This window comes from Hyperolius riggenbachi, chromosome 2, assembly GCF_040937935.1.
Source record: "Hyperolius riggenbachi isolate aHypRig1 chromosome 2, aHypRig1.pri, whole genome shotgun sequence".
Taxonomy (NCBI): domain Eukaryota; kingdom Metazoa; phylum Chordata; class Amphibia; order Anura; family Hyperoliidae; genus Hyperolius; species Hyperolius riggenbachi.
This window is the reverse complement of record NC_090647.1, coordinates 33456220-33473743: the sequence shown is the minus strand read 5'-3', so window position 1 is coordinate 33473743 and position 17524 is coordinate 33456220. Positions and strand designations below refer to the sequence as shown.

The 17524-nt window shown below is 44.8% G+C and overlaps 1 protein-coding gene across 1 annotated transcript; it reads right to left on the bottom strand.

Annotated features, from left to right (window-relative positions):
- Positions 1 to 4625: 4625 nt before the first annotated feature.
- LOC137544748 (protein kinase C theta type-like) lies at positions 4626 to 16520 on the bottom strand. The gene is made up of 5 exons (XM_068265839.1): positions 16193 to 16520; positions 12147 to 12356; positions 8881 to 8969; positions 7375 to 7640; positions 4626 to 5289 (listed from the first exon to the last, which is right to left on the bottom strand). The coding sequence occupies exons 1-5, from the start codon at positions 16518 to 16520 to the stop codon at positions 4626 to 4628; spliced, it is 1557 nt and encodes a 518-aa protein (XP_068121940.1).
- Positions 16521 to 17524: the final 1004 nt, after the last annotated feature.

Here is a 17524-nt window from a genome sequence, read left to right as displayed (position 1 = left end):
TTTAATGTTATTTATTATCCATAGGGGGTCTTAGGTTTAGGCTCCACCAGGGGGGTCTTAGGTTTAGGCACCACCAGGGGGTCTTAGGTTTAGGCACCAACTGGGGGGTCTTAAGTTTAGGCACCAACAGGGGGGGTCTTAGGTTTAGGCACCAACAGGGGGGTCTTAGGTTTAGTCACCAACAGGGGGGTCTTAGGTTTAGGCACCAACTGGGGGGTCTTAGGTTTAGGCACCAACAGGGGGGTCTTAGGTTTAGGCACCAACTGGGGGGTCTTAGGTTTAGGCACCAACAGGGGGGTCTTAGGTTTAGGCACCAACTGGGGGGTCTTAGGTTTAGGCACCAACAGGGGGGTCTTAGGTTTAGGCACCAACAGGGGGTCTAGGGGTTAGGGATAGGTACAGGGCGGGTTTTTAATAAACGTAAATATAAGTTTCACTTTACAAACAGGGAAGATTAACGTTTTACGAATTGCCGATCTCATACACATTATTTAGTGATTTATAAATTCTTAAAACACTATTTGTAAACGAAATTCTGCACAATATTTCTATAAACGATAATACTGTTTATCGTTTACACCACGCGCCCTTTTTTCCCGACGCCCTTTTTTGATGTACGCATTCTTGAGATATATTCTGGGAATAAACCACTATGTGTGAAACTGTCGGTTCTATGTAATTCAAACATGCGGACGCATCAGACCTGACAGCCCGAGTTACTCAATGGGCTCCTTCACATCTAATGTGTTTTTGTGTGTGAAAGCGGTAGTATGGGCAGTCCCGACAGCGGTGCCCTCCGTGTTACACACTGCAGCCCATACTGTCATTGAATAGATGACAGACAAGGGCCTCTGTGCTGTTATTAGCGTTGCTAGGCAACGCTGAAGGAAGCCGGTGCCGCATTGGGGAGACTACCTGGCTTCCTGCTGTGGGAGGAACTCTGCTGAGGACGGGCTTGAGCCTGAGAGGGTGGGGCTAGAGCAGGCTCGCTCTCTGGATATGCAGGTAGCAAGGATTCGCAAACTGAAATTTTGGGGGTGGGGGTTGTTGCAGCTTCTGTGTAATATTGTGTGTGTTTGTGTGTAGGTGAGTCCCACCTCCTTTCCCCCATCACATGGCAGTCAAGGAGATTATGTATGTGTGTGTGTGCGTGTGTGCGCGCGTGTGTGTGTGTGTGTGCGTGTATATGTATGTGTGTGGTGTGTGTGTATATGTGTGTGTGTATATGTGTGTGTGTGTGTGTATGTACAGTGTGTGTGTATGTACAGTGTGTGTGTGTGTGTGTGTGTGTGTGTACAGTATGTGTGTGTGTGTGTGTGTGTACAGTATGTGTGTGTGTGTGTGTGTGTGTGTGTGTGTGTATGTACAGTATGTGTGTGTGTAATAAAAGACAGAGTCAGCTATAATGATTCCTGAGCAAAGCCAATCTGAATGCTCAGTCAGGGATTTTATCAGGGCTGATTAGAAGCAAGCTGAGCAGTGCAGAATGAAACAGAGAGCAGGGTAGGTGTTTTCTCTAATGTTCCCACTGATATATACTGTATGGTAAAATACATGAGGGTGTTTCGTCTCTGGTTCCCTTTAAGCAGTAATGTAATGCTAATCAATAGCCTCTACTGGCTGTAAGGATCACATGAGCTTGGCTTTTTGATGGTCTTTGCATTCCCCAATTGTCCAGTTGTCACAGTGGATCCTCTCATACTTATCAGCAATGTATTTTGAGGAAAATGATCCTCTATACTGAAGGGCATATATTACTCCTATTATTACAGGAGGAGTGATGTGGATTTGGTAATGTAAATCCGGTATAAAGGGGTACAAGGATGGATGGGCGGTGCTGCTCTGTAGTGGCCTCTCACTGAGGTTATATAAACATCTCTATAGACGGGAACAGGGAGGGGAAAAGGCAAATAGGGGAGAGCGCACTCCATTTCAATATGACATAATAAAAAGGCCTCTGCGTGGAGTGTTCTCACCTCTAAGAGTGGCTGACTCGCCCGTATGGGTTGGTCAGTGATATGGCTTTCATCCCTCTAACAGCCGGGGGCACAGGCTGTGGATGTAATCTTCCTCCGCAGAGTCCCTCCTTAGGTCCCCAGGATACTCCGTGATCTGCACAAGTAGCTCCGTGCTGGTCCTCCTGGATAGGATGGCCGGGCTGGATTGTACTTGTAGTCCTCCCAATGTGAGGGGGGATTAATGTAAGGTGTGCGGAGGAGGTCTGCTATTAACACTGTAAGATTGGCAGCAATTTAAATATTCCCCTTGAAATTAAATAGGTGAATTTTGATTGGCTGTTGTAGGCTCCACCCACTTTCTTGAATATTAATCCCAGTCACCCAGTGACCAACTGTGCAAAGTTTGAGAACCCTGCCATTAGCAGTGTAAGAATGGCTGCAGTTTATATTTTCCCAGGAAAAGTTTTCTTGTTGCTCTGTCCACTTTTTTGTAATCTTGACACACAGTCACTCAATGACCAAGTTTCTGAGCTTTCAGGTTCCTGGCATCAAAAATGTGTGAATGAATTTAGTTTATCCAGCAAAGAAATCTAATTGGCTGTTTGTGGCTCCACCCCCTTTTCTGGATTTTAACCTCAGTCACCCACTGACCGACTGTACCAGGTCTGAGGCCTCTGCTATTAACAATGTAAGAATGGCAACAATTTAAATATTCCCCTTGAAAATGTCAGAATTTTAAGAACCCTGTCATTAACAGTGTAAGGCTGCAGTGTACATTTTCCCAGTAAAAAATTTGGGATTTTGACTCCGCCGACTTTTTGTAACCTTGACACACAGTCACTTAATTACCAAGTTTGTGAGCTTCCGAATTGCTGGCATCAAAAATGTGTGAATGGAAGCAGTTTATTGAGCAAAAAAAATCTGATTGGCTATTTGTGGTTCCCCCCTCTTTTAGTGAATTTGAACCCCAGTCTCCCCCCGGCCCCCCCCAATCAACCCCAATGACTAACGTTTTTGAGTTTTGAGGCCTCTGCTATTAGCAGTGTAAGAATTGCACCAGTTTAAATATTTCCCTTGAAAATCAATAGGTGAATTTTGATTGGTGACCAAGTGTGACAAGTTTAAGACCTCTGCGACTAACAGCCTAAGAATTGAAAATGAATTGCTCAAATTGATTGGCTGTTTTATGTTCCGCCCGCTTTCCAAGAATTTTTGACCTCAGTCACTAAGTGACCAAGTGTGCCATGTGGTTGGCTGTTTGTGGTTCTGCCCAGGTGTGTAGGGGGTACGCGAGACCCCCAGAGCATATCCTCCCAGGCAGCAAGAAATCTGCATACAAAGTCTTGTTGAAAGCAGAAAACATACGCGCACGCATGCACTCTATTATATATATAGATATTTATATTTATATACTGTAGTATATAAATTAACATCTCACTTTTCAACGTATTGATGTTTTTCCCCTACTAGTATCTTTTGGCGAACTTCCTAGCCTGCCTAGCAATTGCAATTTTTTTGGCGATTGCGTTTTTGCACTTCTCATTCTAGTGAATGAGAATCACAAGACAATCGCCGGGGAAAATGCTACATTCAGCAGGTTTGGGATCGTCAGAAATTGCAAACGTGCCGTAATCAGAGCAATGTGAGTAATCCCATAGGATTATTCCCTCTAGTCACCAACAAATCACCAAAGCGCAAATCGCAGGCAAAAAGTGCCCGAGGGTGACCTCAGCCTTCAGCCTTTTTGTCTGTCTACAACGATACATATTCATGGTTTGCGCTCTCGGACTCTTCAATCTGCCTATGCACAACACAATGCAGGCCCCCCTTCAGGGTATAACTTACCAGATCCTCTGGTCTGACCGACCACATCACGCCCCCGGGGTTTATGCCCCGCCCCCCCCCCAAGTCACCTCTCTGGCAAGCTGCTTTCTTCCTCCATATATCCTCGTTTTCCCAGTTCAGATCACCACCATGTACATCCACATGTGAATTAAAAAGAAGGAAGGGAAAAGGGGGAAACCGATTCCAATTGTGCAGATCGTTTATTATAAAATTAAAAAAATCTTTAATAAAAACTTTACAGCAAGTTTGGCAAGCGTCTCATAGGCTTACAAAAAAGGTACAGGTAGGCCCAGTTCCCGAGTGGCCGCTCTATAACCATCTGCTGCCTTAATCGCTGCTGTCAGCCAAAACGTTAAACCAGCAAGGTATGCTAGCACGCTGACATGTTGGACGCAGCTCATTCGCTCCTACACTTCTCCACCAGTGACGTCACTCTGCTGGCTCTGCCCTATGCATTTCATTGCATAGCATATCATCAGGGGCTATGTCTACAACTATACACTTTCCAAATAAAAGTTGGTTCTTAATTTTCAGAAAGTGCTGGATCCCTTCTATAACATTAGTACTCCATTCCTCTTTGGATAAAGAGATGAAGGACCACAAGCGTGTCTGCTACTTCTTGTTGGTGGGGGCTGCCCTTCCGTTTGTTGTTGCTAAATTTTACCTTATGTACGTTAATTTACAATCTCAGAACATTAATACATACAGACAAACTGACATTTTTTTTTTTTATTATAAATATGATGTATGATGATGCTGATGTTGTTGTCCAAGTGAGTAGACGGCTGATGTTGTTGGAAGGTGGCAGGTCTTCCACACAACTCACCACCCCTCACTGGCAAACGAGAACGACTTAAAGAGCTGTTGCTGCTCAGCTCGCAATCTGGGCTTCCTCTTTGCCTCAGAATAGGTGATCTCAAACACAGTCAGTGTGTCTCTCGGTTTTTCCTGTGGTGGTTCCACATGGAATGGGGGCCGTGCCTCTCCGGACTCCACGTCCTTCCAGTCTATCTGGATGAAGAGCGGCTCTTCCCTCAGGTTTTTCACCAGTTTTTCACGCCTTATCTGGCTCTTGCACAGTAGCTTCTTCAAGAAGTCTTTCAGCATGATGTCCATCTCCGCTGTATAGTCTGGAGATGTGCAGCAAATGGAGGATCTGAGGTCAAAATTAAACCTATCCTCCTCATCCTTCAGGAATGGGTACCTGAAGGACGCCATGATAAAGAGCACGATTCCCATAGAGAAGTAATCTACTGTGTGGTTGTAGTCCATCTCTAGGAACACCTCCGGGGCCATATACAACAAGGTCCCCTTACATCCTTTAGTCATGGCATTTCCAAAGACATTTTGTGCTGCCAGACCGAAGTCAGCGATCTTTATATTCCCGACTCCGTCCAGAAGGATGTTTTCCGGCTTGATGTCTCGGTGGATTATACCCTTGGAGTGGATGTACTCCAGGCCGATGACCATCTGTGCAGCAAATAGTCTGATGGAAGAGAAATAAAATCATTATTAGCATCACATGTTCAATACACAAATAAAGCAGAAAGATGTATCCATGGGGCCAGGTGCACACATAGCAGAAACGCTACCGTTGCAAACCGCTGCGTTTTATGCACCAATGTTACTCCATGGGCAGCATAAAAAAGGCATGGGTGTGTGTTTGTACTTTAGCGTTTTTATAATCGCTAGTTTTGTTGCATATAATGCATGAACGCATCAAAAACGCACATAATGAAAGTCAATGGAAACGCAATATATTAAAGGACAACTGAACTGAGAGGGATATGGAGGCTGCCATATTTATTTCCATCTAAGCAATGCCAGTTGCCACGCCCTCCTGCTGATCCTCTGCCTCTAATACTATTAGCCATAGCCCCTGAACAAGCATGCAGCAGATCAGGTGTTTCTGACATTAATGTCAGATCTGACAAGACTAGCTGCATGCTTGTTTCTGGTGTTATTCAGATACTACTGCAGAGAAATAGACCAGCAGGGCTGCCAGGCAACTGGTATTGATTAAAAGGAAATAAATATGGCATCCTCCGTATACCTCTTACTTCAGTTCCCCTTTAAGTTTTGTATGCGTTTTTGATGCGTTTTTTTTTTTTAAATAAAGATATCTGATTATTTCCGCTTCCTGTTGTCTTCCTAGTGATTTGCATAAATGTAAATATTAAAACCCATAAAAAACGCATACAAATCTCACATGCGTTTTGTATATGCAAACCGCAAACGCATTAAAACCGCACACAAAACGGTTAAAAAACGCAAACGCAGCAAAAACACACAAAAAATGCACACAACTTAAAATGAAAACATGGCATAAAATGCAGCCTTTTCACGTTATGTTATGTGTGCACCCAGCCTGACTCATTCTAAAGATCTAATACAAATTTCAGTGTGTAAAATGACTTCCTCACATTGATGTGATGTAAATAAAGCATTTTACCAGAACCTTTTCTAATAAGGGTAATTTACAAGATGGAATAGTTGTAACAGGGGGACTAGCAGATAACCCCCCCCCCCTCCCCCACACACACACTAGTATGCAGAGCAGTGCAGGAAGAAGTGTATGCTCCCTGCTTGCAGCACCATGTTGCTCTGATATCCTCCCCACAGTGGGTGGGCTCTGTGTGCTGCACACCTCCACATGGCTACTGGCTCCTCTTACATGTCATGTGACAGGTATGCAGCATCATGCACAGCTGATGTGAGGAGGGCAGCTGAGTGACACAAGAACAGGTAACATACTCTGTTCCCTGCGCTGCTCTGCATATTGGGGATGGGGAGGTGGGACCCCCAGGTCACAGGGGTTACAGGCAGGGCTGGATTTACCATAAAGCACTGTAGGCACATGCCTACAGGCGCCTGATGATAGAAAGGCTGCTCTAGCTGCCTCCCTCTCTCCTTCCCTATGCAACTTAATATTGAGGGGACCTTCTGGCTACCTAATACTAAGGGGCACCTGTAGCTACCCATGGCGGGCAAGGGAAGTAAGGGAGAAGTGACAGCTGGGACAGCCAGCACACTTGCGGTGTGGTTCAGCAGTGATTTGTAGGCTCAAGGAGGGCGGAGTCTAGGATGCCAAGACATTTGTGACTATAAGCTCCTGTGACACAAATCCGGGCCTGGTTACAGGGGCTTGAGGGACAGTTGTTAGCTTTATAAAACAGCAGAGTCATCTCATGGCTCCCAACTGTCCCTCTTTGGGAGCCCTGCCCTTCTGTCTCTCTTTCCTCCTCACGTGTCCCTCTTTCAGGACTTTGTCCCTCTTTCTATATAAATATGGGTATTTCTCTACTGAAAAAAATGTGTGTTTGATTAACTCTAAACTGTATTCTCATCCTTTAAATTGATGTATTTCTAGTTTTCAAGTGTTAATATGAAGAAAAATGAACCAGGATTGAAAGGACAAATGTCGTTTGAGTTATAAAACATATTTGTCTTATAAAATCTTTATGGTATGTGTGGCTAGGGGTGTGCCGGGGTGTGATCAGGGGTGTGGCAGGGGCGTGGCTTAAGTGTCCCTCTTTCTCATCTCAAAAAGTTCGGAGGTATGTAATCTTACCTTAGGGTTGTAATGTCAAAGGGAACATCAGCATCATCTATAAGTTTACACAGGTCTCCCCCGCTCAGGTACTCCATGGCAAAGTAGAGGTAATCCTCCGACTGGAATGTACCATAGAGCTGGGTGATGAAGGGACCCTTCTTAAGGGTCTTCAAGGCCTGACTCTCCCTAAAGATGACCTCGGGGTCTTTCTTCAGGAATGCTCTTTTCCTGACCATCTTGATGGCCAGCTGTTGGTCACTGGCTCGATGGGAAGCAAGGTAAACCTGGAAGAGACAGAGGAGAATATTTAGTATTCGATAGTTAAGATGGACCAATAACAAACACAGAACATTTATATCGTGCTTTTCTCCTGGCGGACTCAAAGCGGCAGAGCTGCAGCCACTAGGACGCGCTCTATAGGCAATAGCAATGTTAGGGAGACTTGACTAAGGTCTCCTACTGAATATGTGCAGCTTACTGAACAGGCAGCGCCGAGATTCGAACCCTGGTCTCCTGTGTCAGAGGCAGAGCCCTTAAAGAGAATCTGTACTTTAAAATTCTTACAATAAAAAGCATACCATTCTATTCATTATGTTCTCCTGGGCCCCTCTGTGCTGTTTCTGCCACTCCCTGCAATCCTGGCTTGTAATTGCCAGTTTTAGGCAGTGTTTACAAACAAAAGACATGGCTGCTAACAGCATGTTATAGGCTCAGAGGAGCTCAGTCTGTGACTCACACGGAGCCTGCAGGGGGTGTGTAGAGGGTGTGTATAGCTTCTGCCTATAACAGCAGAGCAGCACATTCCTGCCTGAGCCCGGCAAAGCCGTCAAAGGAAAGAAGATTAGATTATATAACAGAGATAATACAGCCACTGTGCAACTAGGAAAGGCTGCAGTAAGACAAACCACATTAGAACAGGTATAGGAACTTATAGGATAGAAGAAATAAGGCTGAACATTTTGTTACAGAATCTCTTTAACCATTACCAAAGATACTCAAATTCGACTTTGGGTGAAACCCGGATAGTTACTATTCGGATTTCATCATGTGACCTGTGTGGGCTGGGCAGGGGGGTCAAGCTTACCTATCTGACGTCTTCTTAGGTCTGTTCCTCGGCGCCTCACACGATGCGTTCCACGCGGCGGTCATGTGATTACAAACACTTCCTCCTTCGGGTTGAAGGAGGAAGTGTTTATACTCACGTGATGAGTGTGGAACGCATCGTGGGAGGTGCTGAGGGATGGACCGAAGAAGATGTCAGATAGGTAAGCTTGACCCCCCCCCCCCCCCCTTCAGCCTGCACAGGTAACTGGGTGAAATCCGCATAGCAACTATCCTGGTCTCACCCGAATTCGGATTTGAGCATTTCTGACCATTACACTATCCAGCCACTGCAATACAACAATGCTGCAGGCCAGAGTTGCTACCTGTCTATATCTAGTTCCACTGAGACCAATAAAGATGGCTATCTAAAGCCATATCTGGTCTGACCCCGCCCCTAGGAAAATCTGTCTAATTACTTACCTTGCCAAATGCCCCATGTCCGAGAAATTGATGGAACTTGAAGCTGTCCACAGTCAGTGGCGTCCTGATGGTCTGGATTCCACTCGGGCCTTGGAAGAGAAAGAAAAATCACATTAATATCATCATCTACTGAGATTTCCTATAAACCAAAGCGTATACATAATCAAAGCCTATACATGGTTGTAAAGGTAGCCCTACACTGGCAGATGTCTCGCTGAGATTAATAGGTAGTGAGAGATCTGCTTGTGCTCATCCACATCTTTCCTGCCGGGACCTTCTCACACTTATCTCTACTCCTCTATATATGTCAGCCAGCATTCTCCCGCATGTGGACTCTGTGAAATAGTGATGAACCTTCTACCCTAGAATTTCCCCCAAAGGAGAGATCATGGAGAAATGTGATGGGCTGGTCGTGTGATCACAGCGCAGGAACCTTTTGATCCACTGATCAGGATCCTATTGATCCTGTATCACTTTTTATTATGGAAAAGAAGCAGAAGTGAGATGTGATCAATGTGGCTGTGACTTGCCAATCAAAAGTCCTACAAATCTATCATATCATCAGAGCATCCACATATTGTCTATGATCTCTCCTGTAGGAAAAAGAAAGACATAGGATACATTTGACCAATCAAATTGCATGATTGAGCAAATCAGATTGGACCAATCAAATTGCAGTTGTCTCAAGGAAATAACACTCTTTACTGGGCACAGGGGCGGTGCTTCTAGAGCGGCGAACTAGGCAATTGCTCATGCTCAGGGCCCTAGAGCAGGCAAACGCCCCCCTCCAGGTCTATCACCAAGATAATAGTGCCCGCTCCCTCGGGGTCCTGTATTGATGCAGTACTTACAGTGGAGCACACTTACCTTTCCAGCTGACACGCCCCCTTCCTATGTTCTGCCATCTCCATCCCCGAACACTGGCGCCTGTCCTATGTGACCCGCAGGGCCAGCCTTTGGCCTGTGCGACCGGAGCGATCGCTCAGGGCGCCGGCTTCCAGGGGGGGGGGGGGGGGGGGGCGTGCCGCTCTCCTGTCGCTCGGTCGCATATTGTTAATTTATGCTCACTGGCGGCGGCTGTGGGCTCCAGCTTGGCTGCGCAGCGGAGCGCAACTGTCTTCCTCTCTGGCTCCGCCCTCTGGTGCCGCTGGGGGTGATGGGTGATGGGGGAGAAGACCAGCAACAACTGCTGCAGCCTCTTGCAGGCAGTATGAGAGGCTCCGCCCCGCGCTGCTGGCCCCGTGACAGGAGGAGGTTGGAAGCGTGCGGTACACAGTGTCAGCCACCCTGCCCTGACCTGGCTGTGTGGCAGTGGGTGACTGGGTGTGACTGTCCCTTGAGATTCGGGCTGGCCATCTCCCCAAATGACTGGACAGACCCCACACCACCAGTAAAAGTAAGGCTCCGCTCCCCATCCCCAGGACATATATATATATATATATATATATATATATATATATATATATATATATGATATAGATCTGGTAGCCTAAGCATAGTGTATGTATATATATTGTTTAGAACCAATTATCATGTACTACGATTAAATATATATTTGTCAAGGGGTACTTGTGATAATGTTTACTATGCTAGGGGGTACTTGGTGAGTACAGGGTTATAAAAGGGGTACATACCAATAAAATGTTGAGAAACACTGATCTAGTCCCTAGCATAGTCATATGTGTATGTATGTAATGTGTAGTGCATGTATCATAGTCTAGGGACAATTTTTTAGGGGGAAGCCAATTAACTTATCTGTATGTTTTTGGGCTGTGGGAGGAAACCGGAGTGCCCAGAGGAAACCTACGCAGACACGGGGAGAATATACAAACGCCTTGCAGATAGTGCCCTGGCTGGGAATTGAACCAGGGACCCAGTGCTGCAAGACGAGAGAGCTAACCACTACGCCACCGTGCTACCTGTACACTAAGGGGGGATCTGCCTACAAGACTAGTAGCCTATATCTGCCTATAATAGATCCCCCCTTAGTGTATATAGGCTACTAGTCTTGTATATGTAGGCAGATCCCCCATTTAGTGTATATATAGGCAGATCCCCCCTTAGGACCCTTTTACACTTAATCAGTTGCTCTCAGTTAAAACTGAAAGAAAACTGATTTTCAAAGTAAGTCCCATGTTTTCCTATGGCTCCTTTCACACTTAGCGTGTTTTAACTGAAATCTTAAAAAGTTATTTTAAAGTGAAAATGAAAATTATCTCATAGAAGATAACTCAGGATAAAAGTGTGTGTGTGTGTGTGTGTGTGCGTGTGTGTAGGATGAATGGGGGCACCAAAATCTGGTTACGCTCAGGGCGCTGTCAAACCTAAGGCCGGCCCTGGTGACCCGGCAGCGTGTACATACTCACATAGCATGCTGCCGGGTCAGAGAGAACAGCCTCCAGTGTTAGGGGATGGTGACAGAAGGACACAGGAAGGTGCCTGGCTACTGGAAAGGTGAGTGCAATGCTGCCATTCTGCATCAATGCAGGGCACTGGATAACCACTATTAGCTAAGAGGGGATACCTTGGGAGGGGCAATCAGCTGGCTCATGGGCCTGGGGGACAACACTATCTGGGGTGTGGGGAGCAAAGGGAACAACTATAGCTGCATTGGAAAGTGTAGAAACATAATATAATGCGCCTTGATAATAGCAACGACTCAGCACTCATTAATGGTGTGCCTGCTGTACACTCATTGCTATAGATTCCTCAGTATTAACCTCCCTGGGGATAAGCCCGACACAGTGTCGGGCTAGCCACTGCAGGGGATCGCATGACCCCGGGAGAATTTTTTTAAATGAAATTTGTTACATAGTCTTCAGCTAGCACTTGGCTAGCTACCTGTGCCCCCCAAGTGCCTCCGCTCTCCCCCCGATCCCCGCCGCAATACATACCCCCCAGGGATCCCGCGATGGCACAGCCTCCCGATCAGCTCCAGGCTTTGCTATGGGGAGGATCGGGACTGCGCATGACGTCATGACGTCACGTCCGATCGTTGCCATAGCGACGACTGACGCTAATTGGGAAGCTGCGGCACTCGCGGGATCGCAGACGGGTGAGTGTTGCCCGTGGCGGTCGGGGGGAGCAGATAGGTGCCGGGAGACTTGGGGGACACAGGTAGCTAGCCTAGTGCTAGCTACCAAGTTTAAAACAAGATTTTTTCCAAAAATTCCTCCCGCGGACGCAGCCTCATAAACTGCGTTCCGCTAGGAAAGTTAACCTATATATTTGAGATGTGTAATAACCAATAATGATGTAGTACTTACCAGCTTCTTCCTCCTCCACATCCACATGAGGTGAAGCATCAGACAGCTGATTTCCTGGCGCTGGAGTCCCAGCTACTTCCTCCACCACATAACCAGAAACATCAGCTTCTTCATTCTCCTCCACCAGATGCACACGAGGTGAAGCATCCGACAACTGGTATCCTGGCGCTGGATCCCCAGCTACTACCTCCACCACATGACCAGAATCACCTGTGAACACAAAGATAAAAAAATGATTAGCCTAACATTCAGCAAAATGCAACTTTTATTATTATGTTTTGATTTTTTAAAGCGCCAATATATTACGCCGCACTGGACAATAAGTATATATGATGATACAAGAATGACAGATGTAACAAGGTTATACAACATACAACAAAGTTATTCAAACAAACGCTGCAAGATACATGATCATGCGATTATGGGCTATAGTTAGGTATGCTCAGTAATACAGGTACAAGCTTTCACACACCGCCTAGTGTGAACCCAGCCTGCATCCTCTGACACTTCCGCCTTTACAGCAGCAGTGTGCCCCTGCACACTCCGGGAAAATGTATTTTTTTGTGAAATTGATTGAACAATTTTTTCAGCAGATGCAATCTTTTGACGCACTTTATGACCACAAGTATTCGGAAGTTAATTATCGATTGTTCAATAAGGGCATTTTCTCTCTTCAGATACCATCATAAAATCCAACTTTCAGATCGATTACATATTCTGTTGTAATTGACCAAACAATCGTTTCACATCAATTTTCACCCCAGACTATAGTTTTCTGTACATTTTGATCATAAAAAGTGTGTCGAAAAAAAGATCGTATCCGATAACAAAAATTGTACCATTAATGGGCAATTTAAGTTTTGACTAATTACATTGCATGATTGGACCAATCGGATTGCATGGTTTGACCAGTCAGATTGGATCAATCACATTGCAAGGTTAGACCAAGCAATTTAAACCAATCACATTGCATGGTTGCACCAATAAGATCGAGCCTATCAGATTGCCCTGTTGGACCAATCAGATTGCACAATTGGTCCAATCAGATCAGACCAATCACATTGCACAATTGGACCAATCAGACTGGACCAGTCACCTGAATTGTGGCCATTAATGATCCAATCTTTTTTTGGGCAATTTGATTGGTACAATCTCATTTCGTCCAGTTGTGACCAAGTAACCCTGTGACCGACTGTGCCAAGTTTGAGGACCCTACCATTAGCATTCTAAGAATGGCTTCAGTTTAAAATTTCCTATTTAAAATGAATGGCTGAAATTTGATAGCAGCATAAAGGGAGGAGGAGGCCTCATCAGAATGGAGGCGGCAACCAAAGTGATTTAACCCTTGTTTACACTCCATGATAAGGTTCTTTTTGACCTCTACATTGCTTTCAATTCACTAAAGCCCGGTACACACTTCCAATTATGATTGGCCAATCGCTGACTAATTTTACCAAAAAAACTCTAAGCCAGTCTCCATACTGAACTGTACATTATTTTGGCAGTTAGACTTAGCAACTGCCATTAAGGAAATGCTTTTGGAAAATAAATAATACCCTGCGAATCCCACATGAGGACTGGTTCAAAAGATTTCGGTTCTGACAGATTTTACCTGCTTTATTTGTTTGCTGTAGAGGTCATTTAATTTGTTTTCTACGTGTACAAAGTCATGGTTCCAAATTCTAGGCCAATTATTTGTTTATCAATTTGTTCACATATAACAGAAAATCTGACGGAAAGTGCCGGAAGGTCACAAGTGCATTTTTGTGCATTTTGTTTGTGTTTTGATATGCATTTTATGCATTTTTTGGGAATGTGGCCAGTATAGAAAGTGCCGGAAGGTCCCATCTGCTTCTACCACGCCCCTCTGGTGATGTCATAATAGCAGCCTGTATACCTCTGGTGATGTCAGGGAAGCTCAGCACCTGATGTCAGGGAAGCTCAGCACGCAAACAAAATGCACAAAAATGCACTTGTGACTCACATGTGGGAAACACAAACGCAGTAAAACGCAAGCAAAATACAAGTGTAAAATGCATCTGCGAACCGCAAATGCACTCAAAATACACTTCACTATGACAAAAAATGCAGAAACGCATTTGCAGCAAAACGCAAGCTTTCACGCAACGCCTAGTGCGTTCCCAGCCTGCATCTTCTGACACTTTCGCCTTTACAGCCGGAGTGTGCCCCTGTTAACTCTGGGATGAGTTCATTATTTGTGAAATTGATTGAACCAATCAGATTGGACCAATCACATAGCATGATTAAATCAATCTGATTGGACCAATCACATTGGTCTAAAGGTGCCCATTAACGGAATTTTTTTTCATCAGATCTTTTGAAGCATTTTTATGACCACAAGTTATCAGAAGTTAATTATCGATTGTTCATTAAGGGTATTTTCTCTCTTCAGATGTGATCATAAAATCCAACTTTCAGATCGATTACATTTTCTGGTCCAATCCACCAAATAATGGTTTCACATCAATTTTTGACACACTGTGCAATTTTCTGAACATTGTGATCATACAAAGTGTGTTGGAAAAGCGCATCTGTTGAAAAAAACTGTACCATTAATAGGCACCTTAAGATTATACTAATCACACTGCATGATTGTTCTAATCAGATTGGACCAATCGGACTGCATGATATAACCAGTCAGATTGGACCAATCACATTGCAAGGTTAGACCAATTAATTTAAACCAATCACATTGCATGATTGCACTAATCAGAATCAATTAAATTGCACTGTTGGACCAATCAGATTGCACAATTAGTCCAATCAGATCAGACCAATCACATTGCACAATTGGACCAATCAGACTGGACTAGGCAATTTGATTGGTGCAATCTGATTATGAAACCAAAAAGATACAGAGACTGGGCACCGTCCTGTTACTGCATTTATTCACTGTCCGCAGCCAAATGACATATAGTATTTGAATATAAGCATCAAACCTGTCAGCAGTCTTGCATCAAAAAATCATCGATGGCCCGGATACGCACGTGAGCAAGCGCTACAGAGCGCGAAACGGCTGTTGTGCACATCCATCACCCCCTGGTCACCACACCTTCCCACAGGCCTCACTGGAGGTATCGATGATTTTTTGATGCAAGACTGCTGACAGGTTTGATGCTTATATTCAAATACTATATGTCATTTGGCTGCGGACAGTGAATAAATGCAGTAACAGGACGGTGCCCAGTCTCTGTATCTTTTTGGTTTCATGTAACATTGGGAACTTTCTTCCTTTCTCTCCACTGGTAGCACGTCACTGTGCATGTCATGTTGCGGCCATAGAAGTGAGGACCTGCATATGCTACATTGGAGCAGGCGTTGCTCACCCTCATTACTGCCGGGTGCCCAGCTCCCACCCCTCGTTCTTCCCTGCAATCTGATTATGTCCAGTTGTGATCTCAGTCACCCTATGATCGACTGCGTCGTATGAGGACCCGACCATTAGCAGTCTAAGGGCCTGATTCACAAAGCGGTGCAAATTGTTTGCACGCCAGTGAAAAGCCCTTTATCACGCCTAAACTCAGTTTAGGCATGATAAGAAGAAACTCGCGCGAATCTTCCGCGCGCAACGTGTTGCGCACGCAAGCGCGTAGGCACGCACGCACGCACCGCACCGCACTTCGCGCGCAGTGCCCATTAAGCCCTATGGGACTTTGCGCGCGATAATCAGCACCCTATGACTGTGTCGTATGAGGACCCGACCATTAGCAGTCTAAGAATGGCTTCAGTTTAAAATTTCCTATTTAAAATGAAAGGCTTAAATTTGGTGAACTGTTTTAGGCTCCTCCCACTTTTTCTAAATTTTAACCCCAGTCACCCACTGACTGACTGTGTCAAGTTTGGGGAGTCTGGCTTCAATACTGTGAGAAAGACAGCTTATTACATTTTCTCATTAAATCATTGAGAAAAATTAAAAAATCATCACTTATTATTGGTCTGCCTGCTGTTCACTTATTGCTATAGATTCCTCAATATTAACCTATATATTTGGGATGTGTAATAACATATAATGATGTAGTACTTACCAGCTTCTTCCGCTTCCACCACGTAAGGTGAAATAACCGATATCTGATATTCCGGCGCTGGGTTCCCAGCTACTCCCTCCTCCACATGACCGAAATCATCCGATATCAGATATTCCTGTGCTCCTGAAGAACGCCCGGTAGAAGGGGCAGGTCTACAGCAGCGGAAAAGTCTGCCCAAGAAAGCCCTGATGGAACGCACAGCTGCGTGGGCTCTGCTCCTCCTAGCCGGTGGTGTGGGCCCTGGGGTAGCAGTCGCAGGCTGTGCTGAAGGCTGCTGAACCTCAAGCCTGAGGTTCAGTTTGCGTCGCCTTTTACAGCAGCGCAACATAATTCACTAATGATAATCTCACTAATGAGTAAATCGCTCGAGAGCAAAAGCAATTGTCTTCACTTGAGCAAATGGAGACAAAAGTGAGCCTCTGAGTGCTCAACACCTGTTTATATACACAGGCTGCCATTATGACATCACTTCCCTGACATCACCAGAGGTATACAGGCTCTATTATGACATCACAAGAGGGGGCGTGGTGGCAGCAGATGGGACCTTCTAGCACTTTCCATCAGATTTTATGTTAAATATGTGAACAAATAGATAAAAAATAATAGGCCTAGAATGTGGAACCATGAATGTGTACATGCAGAACATAAATTATAGGACCACTACAGCAAAAAAAATAAAGCAGGTAAAATCTGTCAGAACCGACAGCTTTTGAACTAGTCCTTGTGTGAGATTCACAGGGTATTATTTATTTTCCATAAGCATTTCCTTAATGGCAGTTGCTAAGTCAAACTGCTAAAATAGTGTACAGTTGGGTGTGGAGACTGGCTTATTTTATTTATTTTTCAGGTAAAATTAGTCAGTGGTTGGTCAGTCATAACTGAAAGTGTGTACCGGGCTTTGGTGAGCTGAAACCAATGTAGCGGTCAATATGCACCTTAGCATGGAGTGTAAACAAGAGTTATCTCACTTAGGTTGCAGCCTCCCTTCTGATGAGGCCACCGCCTTCCCTTATGCTGCTCTCTGGGTAGGAATACACTAGGCAGAAACGCTAGCATTGCATAAAACGCTAGAGTAACTTTCTGCATATTTTTCCAAAACGCATCTAAAACGCACATTGTGGTCAGTATAAAAACACCTTTTCAGTGTCCTCTCTGGCTCATCACTAGGAAGTTCAAAGGAAGCAGAAACACATTATCAAACTTGGTTTAAAGAAAAAAAAAACACATTAAAAACGCAATAAAAATACAATAAAAAGCTATACCTCTGCGTCACAATTGAGGTTATGTGCGTTTTAGATGCATTTTGGAAAAATATGCAGAAAGTTCTGCATT